Below are 17,440 nucleotides of genomic sequence, written 5' to 3' on the forward strand. Positions count from 1 at the left end.
TGGTGGAATAGTAAAATATGTTCACTCTCGGTGGATCTTTGTGGTGCCTTGTGTGTATAGGTAGGTACGTCAAAGCACTGGTCGTTCTTCTCTCGATTGAGAAGTGGTCCATTCCTTAGGCAGTATATTGAGCTTTCTTACAAGCATCACAACCCAGGTCGGAATCATATGACACAATGTTGGGCAGATAAGGATGTCTTATGTTTATCCTAGTGTTAACTGTGTCTGTTAGAGTGTATGTTACTGTGATATATGGCAAGGCAGTTGTTTTGGTATCACTGCATCATATGACTGTGAGGTTGTTGTACATGTGATGGTGCAGACGATCACTGTTCCATGTGCTGTTTGAGTGCGCCCAACTGTGGGTGAGAATGGAAGGATGTGTGGAGTTTCTGTTGGGTGTGGAGTATTGTTGCGTGTAATAATACATGTGCACAGTCTTATTAAGTTTCACCTGTTAACACAAATCAATCCGTGTTCCATGAACACTGATGATTTGATTAGGCTTGTAATTTGTGTGTTTCTGTGTGTGTTCACTCACCCAAGCATCTACCACGGTGACCAGGCTAAGAAAGGTCCCTCCACTATTAAAGCTTGGCCTTTATAGAGAACAACCTCATATGCAGTGTCTATTGAGGATGAAATATTCAGTGCTCTTTTTATAAAACACATGTTATTGACATCTGGAGGCTGAGCATCTGAGCCAGACCGTCTGGGGGGGACACATGGGGGTATATTTACTAAAAGTTCATGCAACGCAGGGCAGCAAGCAAAGTTGCTCACACACACAGATCCGCACACAAGGCACTCAACCCGCCCCCTTCAAGAGCACCCCCATCCACAACAGAGAGCATCAGCCGGCATACTCCGCTTTCTTCCACTTGAGGGGAAATAAATGAGAAATAACTTGCCAAACAGTCATTTGAATACCTTTATTTCTCAAGTTGTAGAAACAATTCGGTCTACAACTGCTACAATAAATAAAACCAACCAACAGCTCCAACTCATAAAAAGTTTTGTCTAAAAGCAGTTCGTTCCCTTGTGATTCAAACGTATAAATAACAGAAATCCGGTTGTTAAATATTATAAACAATGGTTGACGGCGGGCAGCAGAACAAGTCAAGTGTAAACGTACGGCAGCCTCAGTGAAGCCACTCGAAGGGTATATTTGGCGCCGTACAAGTCTCAATAACATAACGTAACAAAACGTACTGTAAACATGGATTTACAAAATCAATAATTTAAGTAGCATTTTCTTTAAAAAAAAAAAAAGAAAGCAGTTTGGTGACCACTGTAGGAGATGAGGCAATTAATCTCTCTTAATTGTGAATATTTTGTGGTGCCTATTTCATGGTGTATCCATCGAAAGCAGGAAAAGATGTTGTTGAACATTGTTTAACTACTAGTGGAATTACAACAAGGCACAGGACAGGCGTTGCGACCAGGAAAATATGATATTGGGGCTTCACTTCCTGGCGAATCGAACTTCAGCCCGCCAGTCTGCGACTTCCTGGTCTTCAAAAAAAGAAAATGGCCGCCACAGAGGCTGGTGTCACCAGACCACGTGCTCCTGAGTGTCTTATGTGCAGTGACACACAGAACAGATGGGAAGTTCATAGGCACAAGCAAACCAAGATAGGGGAAAGCAATGAGCGGCGGAAAGGTGACCGTCCTCGTCTTGAAGCAGAGGTAGGTAGTGGCAGTAGTAACATGCTTTCTAAACACCAACCAACACTAAACATGTGTGCGAGGCAGCTTTAAAAACACAAATGTACTAAATTAATGAAGCAAGCACAATGTCACTTTCATCCCCTCTCCCTTTGTAGCTTCTGCTATCAACATGCAACATGTTTTTCCTGAACCAACCAGCAAATGGTGGAATAATGTGCAGCATGTGAATCTAGAATAGGTCCATGTTGCAAAAAAATACACTGGAGGGATATTTCTCCCAGGATACACCTGGCTACGCACAGATGTAGCTTAAGGGTCTGCAATACATCTGTGGAAGGGTAACTCAGTTCTTAAATTAGCAGAACAGGGTTGCCCTCGTCCTCCGTAGGTACTGCCCCATTCAGAACCTGGTTACATCCAAAATTGAAGTACTATGCTTGAGAGACCCGCTTAGGAACCTCTTCATTGGTTCACAGATGAAATTCCAACAGAGCACCCAGTGAGAAACCCTCAGCAGACTGAACAACCAGATCAGTGGTTCCCAACCTTTTGGTATCTGTGGACCCCCACTTTAACATTAATGGAACCCAGGGACCCCCACTGAATCATCATGGGAATCCAGGGACCCCCGCCTGCGTCATTACTGGAAGCTGGGGACCTAATTTGTCAATATTTGTTAATATTTTGTCATTTTCTAGGCTCTCGCGGACCCCTTGAGAAGGCTTCGCGGACCCCCAGGGGTCCCCGGACCACAGTTTGGGAACCACTGAACCAGATTACAGTGGAGAAATGCCTCCAGGATGAGGAAGGCCTAAGCATCATCACACTGAGCCTAATGACCGCCATCTTGTATGCAGTTAAAATCACATTCACTGGACGTGCAGTTGGATGAATAATTTTGAGAGAAGTTCAGCTTGGGATAATGTCTCTTCTGGCTACTTTATAAATTTAATGTTGTTGAACACATATCGACATTTATGTATGATATGTAGGCAAATGAGGATAACTTACTACAGGTTAAAAAAAAATCAGCATAAAGGTCTTTGATCATGTTGCTGCCCTCTCTGATACCACTGTCATATCTCAGGCAGCACCCATACTATAGAACACTTTCCAAAAAGAGACATTAGTATAATTTGGGGCACAGCTTTGTAAAATGTGTTTGTATTATAGGATATTATCCCCTAAGACTTACTCAGGAATCGATGCTCCTAAAATTAACTTTTCTAATAACATAATCTCAGTCGGTTCATCGTCCATCCGAATTATTCTCAAAATGCACAATATAGAAATTGGCCCTATATTGCAATGGCAGCATGAACAATGAACCAAGGGCCTGATTTATGAAAATTAGCGCTGCCGTGTAAACTTACAAAATATAATATTTTTGTAGGTTTGCACCCCTTTTGCGTCAAAAAATGACGCAAAGGTGGCAGTAACTTTTCATAAATCAGGCCCTAATTGCTTTAGTGTACTCAATCTTGCAGGAAGGTGAGAAGAGCCTGCATAGTGATATCCACCAATATAATCAATATTTCACAAACTGCGATACGCAAACTGCCAGGTAGTTTGTGAGTGGGCGCGGCCCCGCGGCAAATTCTATCTGTAAAATGTATTCGGCAGCCAACATGGTGCTGCTTTCAATAAATAAGGAAAATATTCTTCTCTTCAAACGTTGTCCATTCAACTCCTGAACGTTGAGGAAATCCTTTGCAGTGGATTACGTAAATTTCCTAAAAATGAATTTGTTATATTTTTGGAGTTCAATGGGCACGTAAACCAGTGCCATTTATACTGACTAATTACAATTTTTACCAAGATCGAATCATACCTCATTATTTTTGACAGCATTTATGCTGCCATGCTCAATTTCCTGGTTCAAAGTCAAAAAAAACTTTTACAAAATATATCTCTTAAAACATATACCTTAATATGCAAATCTATATGTAGTTGCTTTTCTGAGTAGGTTGGAATTAACATCTTGTTTGCAATGTATTATTCTTTGGCTTTATACATTCAGTAGATCTTAAATTTGCATTTACTGTTCGAACGTTTGCTGAAAGTGTTAAGGTGGTTGGTGCTTGCATCTGGGGGGCTTGTAGATTTTACTTGTTTCAAAGGACAGTGTTACCTGGTTGCCTTTCACTCTGGCTGTCAGCAGAGTGCCCAAACCTCCCCTGTGCCAAGCTTCCACTGGATGTGAATGTCACCTTGATGGACTCTGGCGTAATATGTCCTGTTTGGCCACTGTACACCTTTGGAAATGAGAGGCACAAGGGAAACTCTCCATCGTAGGGGGTTTACCTGCATGGGATACTTGTTAACACTTACAGCATTAATTTATGCTGCTCTTGGGACAACTGCACTCCCAGTACAAGAATATCATTTTGCAAGTACTAGTTTTAAGCTTCTCGTTGGAGTCATGACAACGTCACGATGCTGTATCGAGTTGATGGTAGCGTGGCCAGCATCTGTTGTACTTAATCGCTAGTGCGCAGCACCTCATGTGCAAACTCGGACCAGCTTTCAACCTATACCCGCCCACCCCAAACTGACCCAATCCAAAAATACTTTTCTTGTCTCTCCCAAGAACACTGTCTTTGTGGAAAAAAAAAAATACTTGGGTCATTGCCATAGAAGCTATTGGCATGTAGTGGTTTTTACGCGTGGTAACTAACTAGAAATATACATCCCCTCCTGAGTCTTCATAAAAATAAGCTACGAAATGGAAGGCGCGTTCTTGGAGAATTTGTCCCTGGAACCACAAAACGTCGCAGTTTCTGCCATCCAGATCTCCTCAAGGAATGTGCCTCGTTTTCAACTTCTGGAGTCACCCAGTTGTCTTGTGCATTCTCAAGAGAACTCTTGGCCCAGAAGCTTCGAAGGGACACCTTTTGTCAGGTCTTGTGGTGGGTGAGGGAGTCAATCGACATCCTGGAGAAGACATAGGAGGAGAGCAGAAGAGTTGCGTAAGGCAAAAGTGCACTTTTTAAACAAGGTAACAATAACACAACAATCTGGTCCTCCATGACAGTGAGATGCCAAATCTAGGCAGTAAGTTTGACAAAAAATAATTGGAAAACTTTAAGTGAAAACCATTAAATGTGGAAATATATACTTTTTGTACAAAATGCAAACAGTTTGAAAACATTTAGAGGCAGATTTACCACATATTGCGCTGGTGCAAAGAAAGAAAAGTGGTGCAAACTTCTGCAAAGTGTTGGTTTGTTATTTACTTTCCATCGCACACATTTTTTTGTCATGGAAAGTTACAAAAAGTAACTCAAAGTAGTCCGCTGCGCTGCTTTGCACTATGTTTTGTCAAGGGGTGGTCCATGGGTGGTACATGGGCGTTCCTACACTACCACCCATGGCCCGCGCTACACCCATGGTTTTCAACACAAAGCCCTGTATACTAACATTTGTAAACATGATTTTGCACCAAAACAATATGCCTCCTCAAGGCAAGTGTTAACTTGGAGAAATGCTTCTATTCCTCCAAACTTTGAATGTATACTGCACTGTACAGCACACATATGTTTTCAAAGTTTTAAAATATTTCTGTGGATAGTGCTTGCTACTGGAATGGTCCTTCCAGTATAAAACCTATGCTAAATCTCACACACACACAACAATGTGCAAAGGTGTATTTGTGGCGCGGAACAGCCTGTTTGAGGGCCCCCGCGTGCGGTGACAACAGCAGCAGCTCATTATCTTTGTGCCTTTGGCTCTCCGCTGTATATTCCCCTTTGGCAACAGAGTGCAGCAACTTTGGGTGCTGTGCAACTTTTTAATAAATCTGCCCTTTAGTGAGATATTCTTCCACATTTAAACAAGCCTAGGTTTCTGATCCATACAATGCAAGGCCTACCTTTTAATTCTAGATGGCTTTCCCTTAGAGCTAAACCTGGCCCTTACCTGTGCCACCCTAGACGTACGCCTACAGGTGGCACGCACAGCACCCGCAGCATGTGCTGCACTTTTACAACACCACTGTGAAGAGCCCTGCTTTAACGAGCGCCACGTAAATCCCGCCACGTTCTAGACCTAGGATGTGTTCATTCCTTTTCCTTTCTGAGTTCTGGTAAATGCACCTTTTGCAGGTTTTCTAGTGAGTGTTAATGTTAGCAGTTCATTAGCAGTGAAATGTTTGCAACTGCATCTGAAAGGCAACCTCTGCCCTATCACTCACTGGGCTGTTTACCAGATGATTCTCTACAAGTAAAAGGGACGAAAGCCAGGAGCTATATTTCAGTTTGCAGTTCACAATGCTGTTCTCTGGCACTATGACATAGGATACCATCATCTATTTTTTTCTTTTTTTTCAAGCAGTGGCAAGTCGTATTGGGGGACTCGGAGATTTGCATTTACAAGTTTCACCATTGAATGGGTGACAAACATGGAACTGAATAAACTAATGTTTACTGCAATGTGTCTATATTAATTGCCTTGTTATATTTTTAAGTTGGTGGGGTGTTTACATAGCAATTTTACAATAAATATTGTTTATGGAGCATATAATTTGCACAAACTCTAACAATACTTTAAATTATAGAATTAAATATGGTGTTGTGGGTATAAAAAAAAGAGGTTCTTTGTTACAGTGTGTTTCCTTTTTTACTGTGAGAAATATCTTTGAAACTGTTTCTTTCAAGAGGTTTACATCCACAATTTGCACGCAACAATTCTCAACCTGTTATGACCCTTAAAATCCTGCATGAAAAAATGGCCTTCCATCGCTTATGTTTTCTAAAATCACCCTCTGCTTCTTTCTGCCTTCTGTCTCCCTCTTCTGTATACAAGTGACTCTAAAAATCTGTCTGACTGCCTTAGAGCTCTTTGGAAACTATAACAATATCTATTAACTCCAGCTGGGACTTGTGTCTGACCTAGCCCCCCTCTATTGATCACATCTATGTCGACAATTACCACAAAGAAACTGGCATGAATGCATGGAATGAGCATGCAAAACTAACCCCAATAACCAGTTGACTGACCACTAATTAGGCTACCACTCATCAGGGGTAGTAAGTGCTATCCAAGTGCTATATTGGTTAAAATGCCAGATTCAGTTCTACAATTTTCCAAAGTCATCTTATCAGCTATGTTTTAAAATGTTGACTACTCTATTTAAAAAAAATGCTTGTTTCACGCGTAAATCCAAAAATGAACTCAGTTCATATATTTTTTAGTGCATGTTCACTCTTCACTCACATCATACAATAAAACAAGCATTGGCAATGTTAATCATTTTTCTTATGTACAGTGAAATGATTTACACCGAGCTTCACAACACAATAAAGGTACAGCATGGATAGCTTCAGCACAACCTTCCCAAGCAGAAGGAACATATCACGATTCTCTGACAAGTGCAAGACAGGTCCAAACCGGTAGCTAACACACTAAAGAGTGAGTGGGAGGTGCTAAAAGACTGTTGTATCATTTCTAGAAACATATAAGAGGTAGGAATGTCCTGGAAGAAGCAGGCAAACTTCTTATGGATGTAACATACATTTATTTACTCATATGGACGCTCACCTGCCTAGTGTGGCAGGCGTCACCAGTGGGTTCAGTATCTTGCACTGGGAGGCATTCAAGGGTAGTAATGTTCACTGGTTGTACATTCTCCTAGTTGTGGGTACTCTGGTTTGGGTGCAGTTATTACACTTATGTCAACATGTCTGTTCTCCTTCTGTTAACCTGTCGGGCCTATATTAAAATTATATGTGGGTGAGCTAAAAACGTTGTTTACTGGTGTCTCTTTGCCGCAACTTTAAAAAAAAACAGGAGGGCTGAGCAATGGACCCCACTTCTCTTTTCAATCGGCAACTTCTGATGCTTGAATATTGCCCTTGGGGTCAAGCGCCTTCCCCTACAGTATAGGTATTTCAAATCAAATATTATCAAACAGTCCCTGCTTCCTAGTGAATGTTGAGCATCCTCAGAAGGGAGGCGAGGGGACAATGGGCCAAATTTCCTCAGACTCCACTCCTTGAAGAGGCCTTGCAATTGCTACTGGCGAGGCATCCGCACGTGCACCGTGTTTCAGAAGGCGAGTCACTGTACTTGCAGCCTGTCCTATGAAACAAGCCATGTTCATACGCCAAGTCAATCTCGCAGCTGACTTGGTGTGGGAAACGGGAGTGCGTAGGCCTCGAGACTGTGAACCACACACACAATACCAAAGCATGTTCTGTTTTGCTACCAGTGCCAATAGGTCAGTGGTAGTAAGCTGGTGACTGCCAGGTCCCATAATTCACCACAGCCTTATCTGTATTGCATCCTGCCTGGAAATGCAACATTGTGGACACTGAGGAGAACAGAACTTAGCTCATCCTGGACTTCACGCCCTGCTGCAAGTGTTGCTAACCTCCACTTTACTTAAAGCAGAGGTACACACGTTTACTCAAAAAGGTGTGGTTTGGATTGTTTTACATTAGCACCTTGGATTATATCACTGCACTGAGTTGCCTTTAATAGAATTGGTAAATCTCACCCCTTTTGCTGTGACGGTTTTGTTAATGACTCAAGAGGGAAGTTAGTTGTCTTATTTCTCCTACATAAGCCTTTATTTTTTATAGATAGAACAATGTTGTGGTCTTCTAACCTATACACAAGAGACTGAACAAAAGTGAGTTATTTGAAGGTGCTCGGAGATGTGATGATCATGAAAAAGAAGACACAGCGAAGAAAATGGATAGCCCAGGGTCAGACTGTTTGGTCAATCTTGGAAGCCAGGATTGAAACTAAAGGGCATATTTACAAGCTCCTAGCACCACAGGAGCGTCACTTTTTGTGATGCTCTGGTGGTGCTCTGCACTGCGCTATATTTACAAAGCAGCACAGAGCCACTTTTTGTGGCTTAACGGCGCCTTATAAATATGGGCCCCCTCGACGCAGTTTTCTGCGGCAGAGGGACGTGCAATGGGTGTTGCTGTGGGCGTACCCACGCAACATCCATTGCTTCTGACGCTGCCCCAGATTTACAAGGAAACGTAAATCAGAGGCAGCTCCAAAAACGAACGCCACTCCAGGGGTGGTGCGTCGCATTAGCATGGCGCAATGAGGAGAAATACTTTTATTTGTCCTCGTTTGTGCTTTTTCTATGTGTGCTGCATTTTGCAGCACACATAGATAGAGCAAAAAGCAATTATTGATTGCCTATGTGCAGAAATGTGTCCCTTCCTGCACATAAACAATCATTAAATAATGATGATTTGCTACTTCTATGTGTATTGCATTCTTCAGCAAACATAGGCGTAACAATTCGCCATTATTGGTTGTTTATGTGCAGGAAGGGACATCTTCCTGCACATAGACACTTATCCCTGCAATGCAGGCACACTTGCACTATGGTGAAAGGGTGCATTGCGCAGCTAAATATACCTCTAGGTTTCCTGATTAGACATTGTACAATTCGGTTTCTGGATGGGTATCAACTTATTTCCCGCTTCTGCCCTGATGACCATTTTTAATGACCCAAGAGGTAGGTCAGTTGTCTTGTGTCACCCATACAAGGCCTTTTATGTTGATATAGATGAAGCAACATTGTGGTCTAGTAAACCATATAAGGGAGAGGTTTATGTACAGTGCACTTCCTGAACTGAAGTATTTCAAGGAGTTCTCAAATATAATGATCACAGAAAAGGAAGGAAGAAATGTGTCTGCCCAAAGTCACACTGTTTGGTAAACCTGTGAAGCTGGCACTGAAACCAGGATCTCTGGGCCAGGAACCCACAACTAAGTTTTGCTCTGAGGCCAACAAAAGCTTCTGACTGGCCTGGGCATGTCAGGCAAGTACATCCAAAATATCCTTTGTATTTTTATAAGCTGGGCAACAGTACGGGAAGCACCCATCTTTATAGAACAGGCATGCCTTGACCAGAATCAGTGCAAGCTTCCTAAAATCAGACGACAGGTACAGCTAGGGGAGCATTAGTACAATCATATCCAATCACAGAATCGTATTGAATTGGGCAGCAGCCGGGCAAACTTTACTTCCTCACAGAAAAGAGACTGCATGGCAGTAGCAAAGCAAGCTTCCCTCTCTCACAGATGGCACTATGTGCAAGCTTCCCTCTCTCACAGAAGGCAATACATGCAAGCTTCCCTCTCTCACAGAAGGCACTATGTGCAAGCTTCCCTCTCTCACAGAAGGCAAAACATGCAAGCATCCCTCTCTCACAGAAGGCAATATATGCAAGATTCTCTCACAGAAGGCAATACACGCAAGCTTCCTTCTCTCACAGAAGGCACTATGTGCAAGCTTCCCTCTCTCACAGAAGGCAAAATGTGCAAGCATCCCTCTCTCACAGAAGGCAATACACGCAAGCTTCCTTCTCTCACAGAAGGCAATATGTGCAGGCTCCCCTCTCTCACAGACGGCAGTACATGCAAGCTTCCATTTCTAACAGAAAAGAGATGTCCTCTCACAAAACAGGTACAGTTAAGGCATGAGTTACAAAAAGGTTACAGACAGATCTCTGGAGTGGGTACTTAAGTCATTGAGATGAATGTATAGATGGATGAGTGTGTGATTCTTTGAGTTTGACAACATTCTTGCTTAGATGATATTCCAGTGAAACATCCTGAATGTCCCGGTACTGTCAGGTGGAGACCTGCAGTTTGCGTTGATTATTTGTTTTTCCATGTATTGGGAAGTAGATGTAATTCGTCACTGGAGCAGCTGCACAACACAACAGACATGTGCCAACCTGTTTCAGAAGGATTTGAATGCATTAAGCCCTGTGCAATCCCGGGCTCAGTGCTGCACCTGGTCAAAAAGTGGAGGGCCCCAGTGCGTACCCCTATCAGTAACCCTAACTCCCAAGCCTTACCACATTGTATATTTGGCATGTTAACTCCCTCCTCGCCCTCTAAGTGCAACTTGTAACCCTCATACTAGCTCCATCAGTAACTCATTACTGCAGCCCTATTAGAAACTGTAAATCATATGCCTTTCTTTACCTGCACACTCTCTGTGTCCAGCCGTAACCGTTCCCACGCCCTATGAAATATCCCTTACCATATCCCCTTGTAAAGGCGTTCTTTAGCCTCATCTCTCACCCACTGCATTTACTTGTTTTTTCAGCTTTTTTCAACTTTTTTCCGAACTAAATGATTGACTTTTAGTTTTTCAAATCTTTAGTTTACAATTTTTTCTTTCTCTCTATATTATAGAATTGTATATAAATAGAATATTATAGAATTACGCGACTGTGCAACTGCGGCAATTTTCACATAATTATACATTTGCCCCACAATCCATCGTCTGCTGCATAATCTGCAGATTTTAACAAAAAAATTAGCTTTTAGCTCAAAAGGTTCAAAAGTTACTGAAAACGCAGCGACACTTGTTGCTGCGCAGTGGAATTCCCCTTTCAAAACTGGACTGATCACCCTTCTGTTGCTTACTGCTATAGTTGGGTGTTAAACTGGCACTAATGAGATGCAACCAATACCCATACACTGTTCCCAACTAAAGACATCATGAAATAATTAAATTATGCCGCATAATTTGCCTTTTCTTGCAGCATATTGTACTCAACCATGCTGCATAATTAGGCCCTCTCCAGACGCATAATTCCAGAGGCCTGACTATATTTTTCGACCGTCTGACCTAAAAGGGAGTGGTCGGGTGAGCCAGGCCTGGATTTTCACGATCAACATGTTTCAGGGCTCAGACATGGGTTAGCAGCTCTCCAGCGAATGGACATCTTTTCTGATCACACATAATCATTTACTAATCCCTGATCAGCTTTTGTTTTGGACATCTGGCTGCTCGTGATCGAGCCCTTATTCAGGGATATGATGTCAACATTCTGGCATTCCATGGATGGCTATGACTAAGGTGCCCATGGCAACCAGACAGGCACTTCCTCTTCCCGGCTGTCTCGAGCTCACCTGCTGCATGCTGAATGTGTCACCTGAACCAAGGTTTCCGCTCACCTGAGCCTGATAACGGTGCTTAATTTGTAAAATAGTAAGTGCCAGTGCTCTCATCAGGGGGCCATGCTGCTTGCACCACACACATTGCCCCTGCCATGCTATTAACTATCACACTCCTAAAATGTGACAATTCGGACTATTCCAGGCCCCCAAAGCTTTAAGAATGGCTCGGGCGGCAGGTACTAGTCATTTTTAACGCATACTGAATTAATAATTAAATGTTGTTGTGGTCATCTCTAAATTAGCCAGACACCTCCACCCTATGGCAGACTGTCACATGCGCTGCTGTTGACAATTAAGTGCTGGTGCCGAGCACCGGAAACTACCGGCTCAAATTAAGCACTGCCTGTTAATCCAACTGGTTGGGTGCAGTCGGTGATGGAACAACCAGAGCACAAAAGTATGAATGTGGATCCCCGGAATTTAAAGTGAGTGTATTTCAGAAGCCTGGCTGGGGAGGAATCTTAGGGTCTGATATATTCTCAGACGATTTGGCATTTTAGCCTTGGCCTCTGCAGCTGCCTTTCAGACTGCGGCTAAAAGTTAGTTAAGGGCCATTTGGTGAATGACGTCACAATAGGTCTCAAAACCCAAGCAGAAGTCATCAAACAAATGAATGTTCCGGAATGCCTGTTGTTGATGGTTTATTAGGGCTGGGTAATGAGAACTGCTTTTTCTCTAGACTGAATGCCCCTTTCACATTAACATAAAGAGCACATTGGGCCTGCCAACGTGCAGCGTGCAAACACATAGCAAATAAATAATTTATGAAAACACAGAAACAAAAATTATAAAAACTTTTGATCTTTCTTGAATAGCTCATTAAAAATGTAGGACCTGAAAAAAATCCCACAACCAAGCACTAGTCTTCACGTATGGAGGCTCTGACGTTAGACTAGCAAGTTAACCCAGTCCTGGCGTATGTGCAAGGGAGCTTGGCTGTACATGGGCTATAGGCTGAACATTCTGGGCAAAGATTGGGGCAGTGCGTGTTTATACGTTCCACCAAGCCATCAATGCATTATACTCCAGGACATCTCTTTAGAGAGACAGTACAGTACAGGGGTGCTACTACCAAAACAGATCATGCCCACATTAAAAACAAGTATTTGCAATGCAATGGGTCTCGCGTTTGCTCGAGTTAGAGTTATTAGCATTGTAAATTCCTAACTGGACTTTTCTTGCCATATAAATTGAAAATGAAAAGTAAAACAGTTGACATAAGCGAGCTGATTCAAAGCACCATGGCCGCCATGAGCATGAGCGCGACGGAGAGACACAAAAGGAAAAAGAAGTGCGCTTACAGTCAAACATATCAGACATCGTACAATTATCCATGTAACAGGGTCGATGGCCAAGGCGGTAACAAAACTGCCCCTAACAGGGTTGAACGTGAAGCATTTACCAATAACAAAGGATTTTTGAAAGGCAAGCCCACGAACGAGTGATAGTGATGGTCGTGCGGTGGGCGTGCTTAAAGCCCACAGCTCGATTACAACAAGTCAGAGCGCTAGGGCGCTTGACCTAACAAGTGACATTGTGGTTATGGAGAACTCTGTGCTGCCTGTGATCTGCGACAACCACCTTGCCCCAGATATCAGAGGACTGGAGTTAGAATAGCAATGTTTCTGTTCGTGTCTGGCTAGAATCCAAAACATTTTCTAAACACCTTAAAAAAAATGCATCATTTGCGCAGGAAAACTCCCATTTCTAAATCAGGAATGGAGGGGAAGTGCTCTAAAACTGGATTTACTCCCACTGAAATTCTCCCAGTATGGTGGTATTTATCTGTGAATAAATCCACTATTACTGGCACGTTTAGCAGTGTTTCAGGATGGGTCCATCTGTAAAAGGTGGTGAACACTCAAAATCTTACAAGTTTCTGAGAATTTACCAATAATTTGCGTGTTGTTTTCCCACACAAAAAGCTTGTACATTACACTTATTCACAGGAGTAAGTGCATGTTCATGGTAGCAACTGGAAGGAAACCCCCCAAAATGGATTGTGATGCAAGGGTGGGGGGGAGGGGGGGTTCTCGACACGAAAAGTATTTCCCCTTCAGTTAGCCTGGACCTCTCACTCAAGAGGACTCAAGTGCAAGGGGGTTCCTGGCCCTGCCTGTAGATATCCCAGGATACTTTGCGCTCGTCCACTACTTATGTTGGCGCTACAGTTAGCGCTTACATCAATTCTCCCCAAGGTATTGTAAGTCTTACTGCAAGGAAAAAGCATTGGCATGCACAAGGATGCTGCATATTTAACTTGAATAGTGCACAAGAATTGGAGCTATTTAAGTTTCTCAAAAGTTGTTGTCTCTGCCATACCCCCTCCTCTAACTCTCTCTCGAAGCCCCTCTGTTTCTGCTGCAGTGAACCTCGGGTACCTGTGAAAAGTGACAGAGGTACCAGGGGCGGCCCTGGGCTTTCAAACCCGGCCTCCAAGGGGTCCAGCCCACTGGGGAAATGCCCGGTGGAGTAAAAGGGCCCTCCAGGACACATCACCAGGCAACACGAGGCCTACAATTCAATACTTTTAAAAAAGCCAGACCTCCTTGGGCTCCAATAATCTGACGCAAAAAGAACAAGTGATGGATGGAATGCTGAACAATGTCAAACATTCACCCCCAGTACAGAGATCTGGGCCTAAATCCATCGTTTTGTTGCCACCCATGCCAGTCCAGTTTGGACCCAGCCATATGCAAATCAGTCTTGACCCTGTTCCTCATGGGAACAGTCCAGCCCGAACTGCCAAGCCAGGTCCTCCCTGGACCGGAAACAAGCATCCTGGGACCGGTTTCGGGGTCTGACTCCAGACTCTTGTCAGGTGTGATGGGCAGTTGTTACCTTCCCTGACCACTGAGCCTACGACCTCCCCGACTCCGCCAAGAGACCGGTCACACCGTCACTTACCCCTGTTCTACCAACAACTCTGATTTTCTATTAAAAGATTCTCCTTCCCAGAAATGCAGGAGTAAAACAAACCTTGGCAAGGAATAAGATACAGCTGCTCCTAGAAAACAATGTCCAAGTGAGAGGCAGCGAGAGCGGCGAGGTCAGGGCCGGAAGAAATGCTTCTCATTAAAAAGAATTCAGATGCTGCTAACCCGGCCTGGCTTATTACCTCCGACTTTATAAAAACCCACGGTATCCAACAGGAGCTGTCCATTCCTGTAGCTCACCCCAAAAATATATAAGTGCTTTGGGATGATTTCTACTATTTTACCAACGTAATTAGTATTCATTTGATCCACTTCAGAAGCACCGGTCTGTCCTCAAATCTGCTTCTGCGTCTTAAAGGCAGATCTGTGCAGCAGGCGCGCTGCACACCGAGCTACCTTCCAACATGAGGAGGATCGTATGTTGCTACACAAAATAGTTGCTGAATAGCAGACGGGGGCTGCTGAGCCCCCTAGCAGGTCTGGAGCTCTATCATGCTTTTCCAGGGTGACCCTCAGCCCCCCTTCGAGTGGTCCTCCTCCCCCCGCCGACACTGCGCCTCTAGGAAGCCGGTTCCCAAGCGTTTCGTGGCACAGCAGTGAACCTGACCACAAGTGTGTGAAGCGAGGGGGGTGGTTGGAGGACTCACCCCCTGAATGTCACATGCATAGTATGAGTATTCCAATCACGGGCGCGCTCTGTCCATCCGCCCCCTCCCACCCCATCGGTCGGTCAGGAGGTCGCCCGCTGGCCCCCAGCTTGGGATGCTGACGGCAGGCGTGAGTCAGCCCGGCTCAGAATAGCCCAAGGCGCTATTCCTGTCCCGTGCGGTGAGAGCGTCGATTAGGGCCTTCGGGAAATATAGGACAACGTACATATACAGTGAGCCCGTGACTTGGGAAGGTGCCCTCGCTGACGTACCCTAGAGGTGCCGTAAGAGGGGGGCCTGCTGCAGGGAGGCACCTCTGCTGAGCTGCAGTCCATGAGGACCTCTGCTCCTCAGGCCCCGCGGGTGTAAGGGTGCATGCTGTGGGACTGCTGCAGGGAGGCGCCTCTGCAGAGCTGCTGTCCATGAGAGCCTCTGCAGAGCTGCTGTCCATGAGAGCCTCTGCAGAGCTGCTGTCCATGAGAGCCTCTGCAGAGCTGCAGTCCATGAGGGCCTCTACAGAGCTGCAGTCCATGAGAGCCTCTGCAGAGCTGCAGTCCATGAGAGCCTCTGCAGAGCTGCTGTCCATGAGAGCCTCTGCAGAGCTGCTGTCCATGAGAGCCTCTGCCTCTGCAGAGCTGCAGTCCATGAGGACCTCTGCTCCTCAGGCCCCGCGGGTGTAAGGGTGCATGCTGTGGGACTGCTGCAGGGAGGCGCCTCTGCTGAGCTGCAGTCCATGAGGGCCTCGGCTCCTCAGGCCCCGCAGGTGTAAGGATGCATGCTGTGGGACTGCTGCAGGGAGGCGTCCCTGCAGAGCTGCAGCCATGAGAGCCTCAGTACAGCTGCAGCCATGAGACCCTCTGCAGAGCTGCAGCCACGAGAGCCTCAGTACAGCTGCAGTCCATGAGGGCCTCGGCTCCTCAGGCCCCGCAGGTGTAAGGGTGCATGCTGTGGGACTGCTGCAGGGAGGCGCCTCTGCTGAGCTGCAGTCCATGAGGACCTCTGCTCCTCAGGCCCCGCGGGTGTAAGGGTGCATGCTGTGGGACTGCTGCAGGGAGGCACCTCTACAGAGCTGCAGTCCATGAGGGCCTCGGCTCCTCAGGCCCCGCGGGTGTAAGGGTGCATGCTGTGGGGCTGCTGCAGGGAGGCGCCTCTGCAGAGCTGCAGTCCATGAGGGCCTCAGTACAGCTGCAGTCCATGAGAGCCTCTGCTCCTCAGGCCCCGCGGGTGTAAGGGTGCATGCTGTGGGGCTGCTGCAGGGAGGCGCCCCTGCAGAGCTGCAGCCATGAGAGCCTCAGTACAGCTGCAGCCATGAGGGCCTCTGCAGAGCTGCAGTCCATGAGAGCCTCTGCAGAGCTGCAGTCCACGAGAGCCTCTGCAGAGCTGCAGCCATGAGAGCCTCTGCAGAGCTGCAGTCCACGAGGGCCTCTGCAGAGCTGCAGTCCATGAGAGCCTCTGCAGAGCTGCAGTCCATGAGAGCCTCTGCAGAGCTGCAGTCCATGAGAGCCTCTGCAGAGCTGCTGTCCATGAGAGCCTCTGCAGAGCTGCAGTCCATGAGGGCCTCTGCAGAGCTGCAGTCCACGAGAGCCTCTGCAGAGCTGCAGTCCACGAGAGCCTCTGCAGAGCTGCAGCCATGAGAGCCTCTGCAGAGCTGCAGTCCACGAGGGCCTCTGCAGAGCTGCAGTCAAAGAGAGCCTCTGCAGAGCTGCAGTCCATGAGAGCCTCTGCAGAGCTGCAGTCCATGAGAGCCTCTGCAGAGCTGCTGTCCATGAGAGCCCCTGCAGAGCTGCAGTCCATGAGAGCCTCTGCAGAGCTGCAGCCATGAAAACCATCGGCTCCTCAGGCCCCGCGGGTGTAAGGGTGCATGCTGTGGGGCTGCTGCAGGGAGGCGCCCCTGTGGAGCTGCAGCCATGAGAGCCTCTGCAGAGCTGCAGTCCATGAGAGCCTCTGCAGAGCTGCAGTCCATGAGAGCCTCTGCAGAGCTGCAGTCCATGAGAGCCTCTGCAGAGCTGCAGTCCATGAGAGCCTCTGCAGAGCTGCTGTCCATGAGAGCCTCTGCAGAGCTGCAGCCACGAGGGCCTCTGCAGAGCTGCAGTTAAAGAGAGCCTCTGCAGAGCTGCAGTCCATGAGAGCCTCTGCAGAGCTGCTGTCCATGAGAGCCTCTGCAGAGCTGCAGTCCATGAGAGCCTCTGCAGAGCTGCAGTCCATGAGAGCCTCTGCAGAGCTGCAGCCATGAGA

The 17,440-nt window shown here is 46.0% G+C and overlaps 1 protein-coding gene across 3 annotated transcripts in view; it reads right to left on the reverse strand.

Annotated features, from left to right (window-relative positions):
* Positions 1-917: 917 nt before the first annotated feature.
* Positions 918-17,440, reverse strand: part of RELT (RELT TNF receptor) — a 153,054-nt gene continuing 136,531 nt past the window's right edge. For all 3 annotated transcript variants that reach the window (XM_069203841.1, XM_069203840.1, XM_069203842.1), the window contains one exon: positions 918-4,605. In XM_069203841.1, coding sequence (XP_069059942.1) covers positions 4,594-4,605 — 12 coding nt within the window. In that variant the 3' untranslated portion in view covers positions 918-4,593. The remainder of the gene's footprint in view (positions 4,606-17,440) is intronic.

The sequence above is a fragment of the Pleurodeles waltl genome, chromosome 8 (assembly GCF_031143425.1).
Source record: "Pleurodeles waltl isolate 20211129_DDA chromosome 8, aPleWal1.hap1.20221129, whole genome shotgun sequence".
NCBI classification, from domain to species: domain Eukaryota; kingdom Metazoa; phylum Chordata; class Amphibia; order Caudata; family Salamandridae; genus Pleurodeles; species Pleurodeles waltl.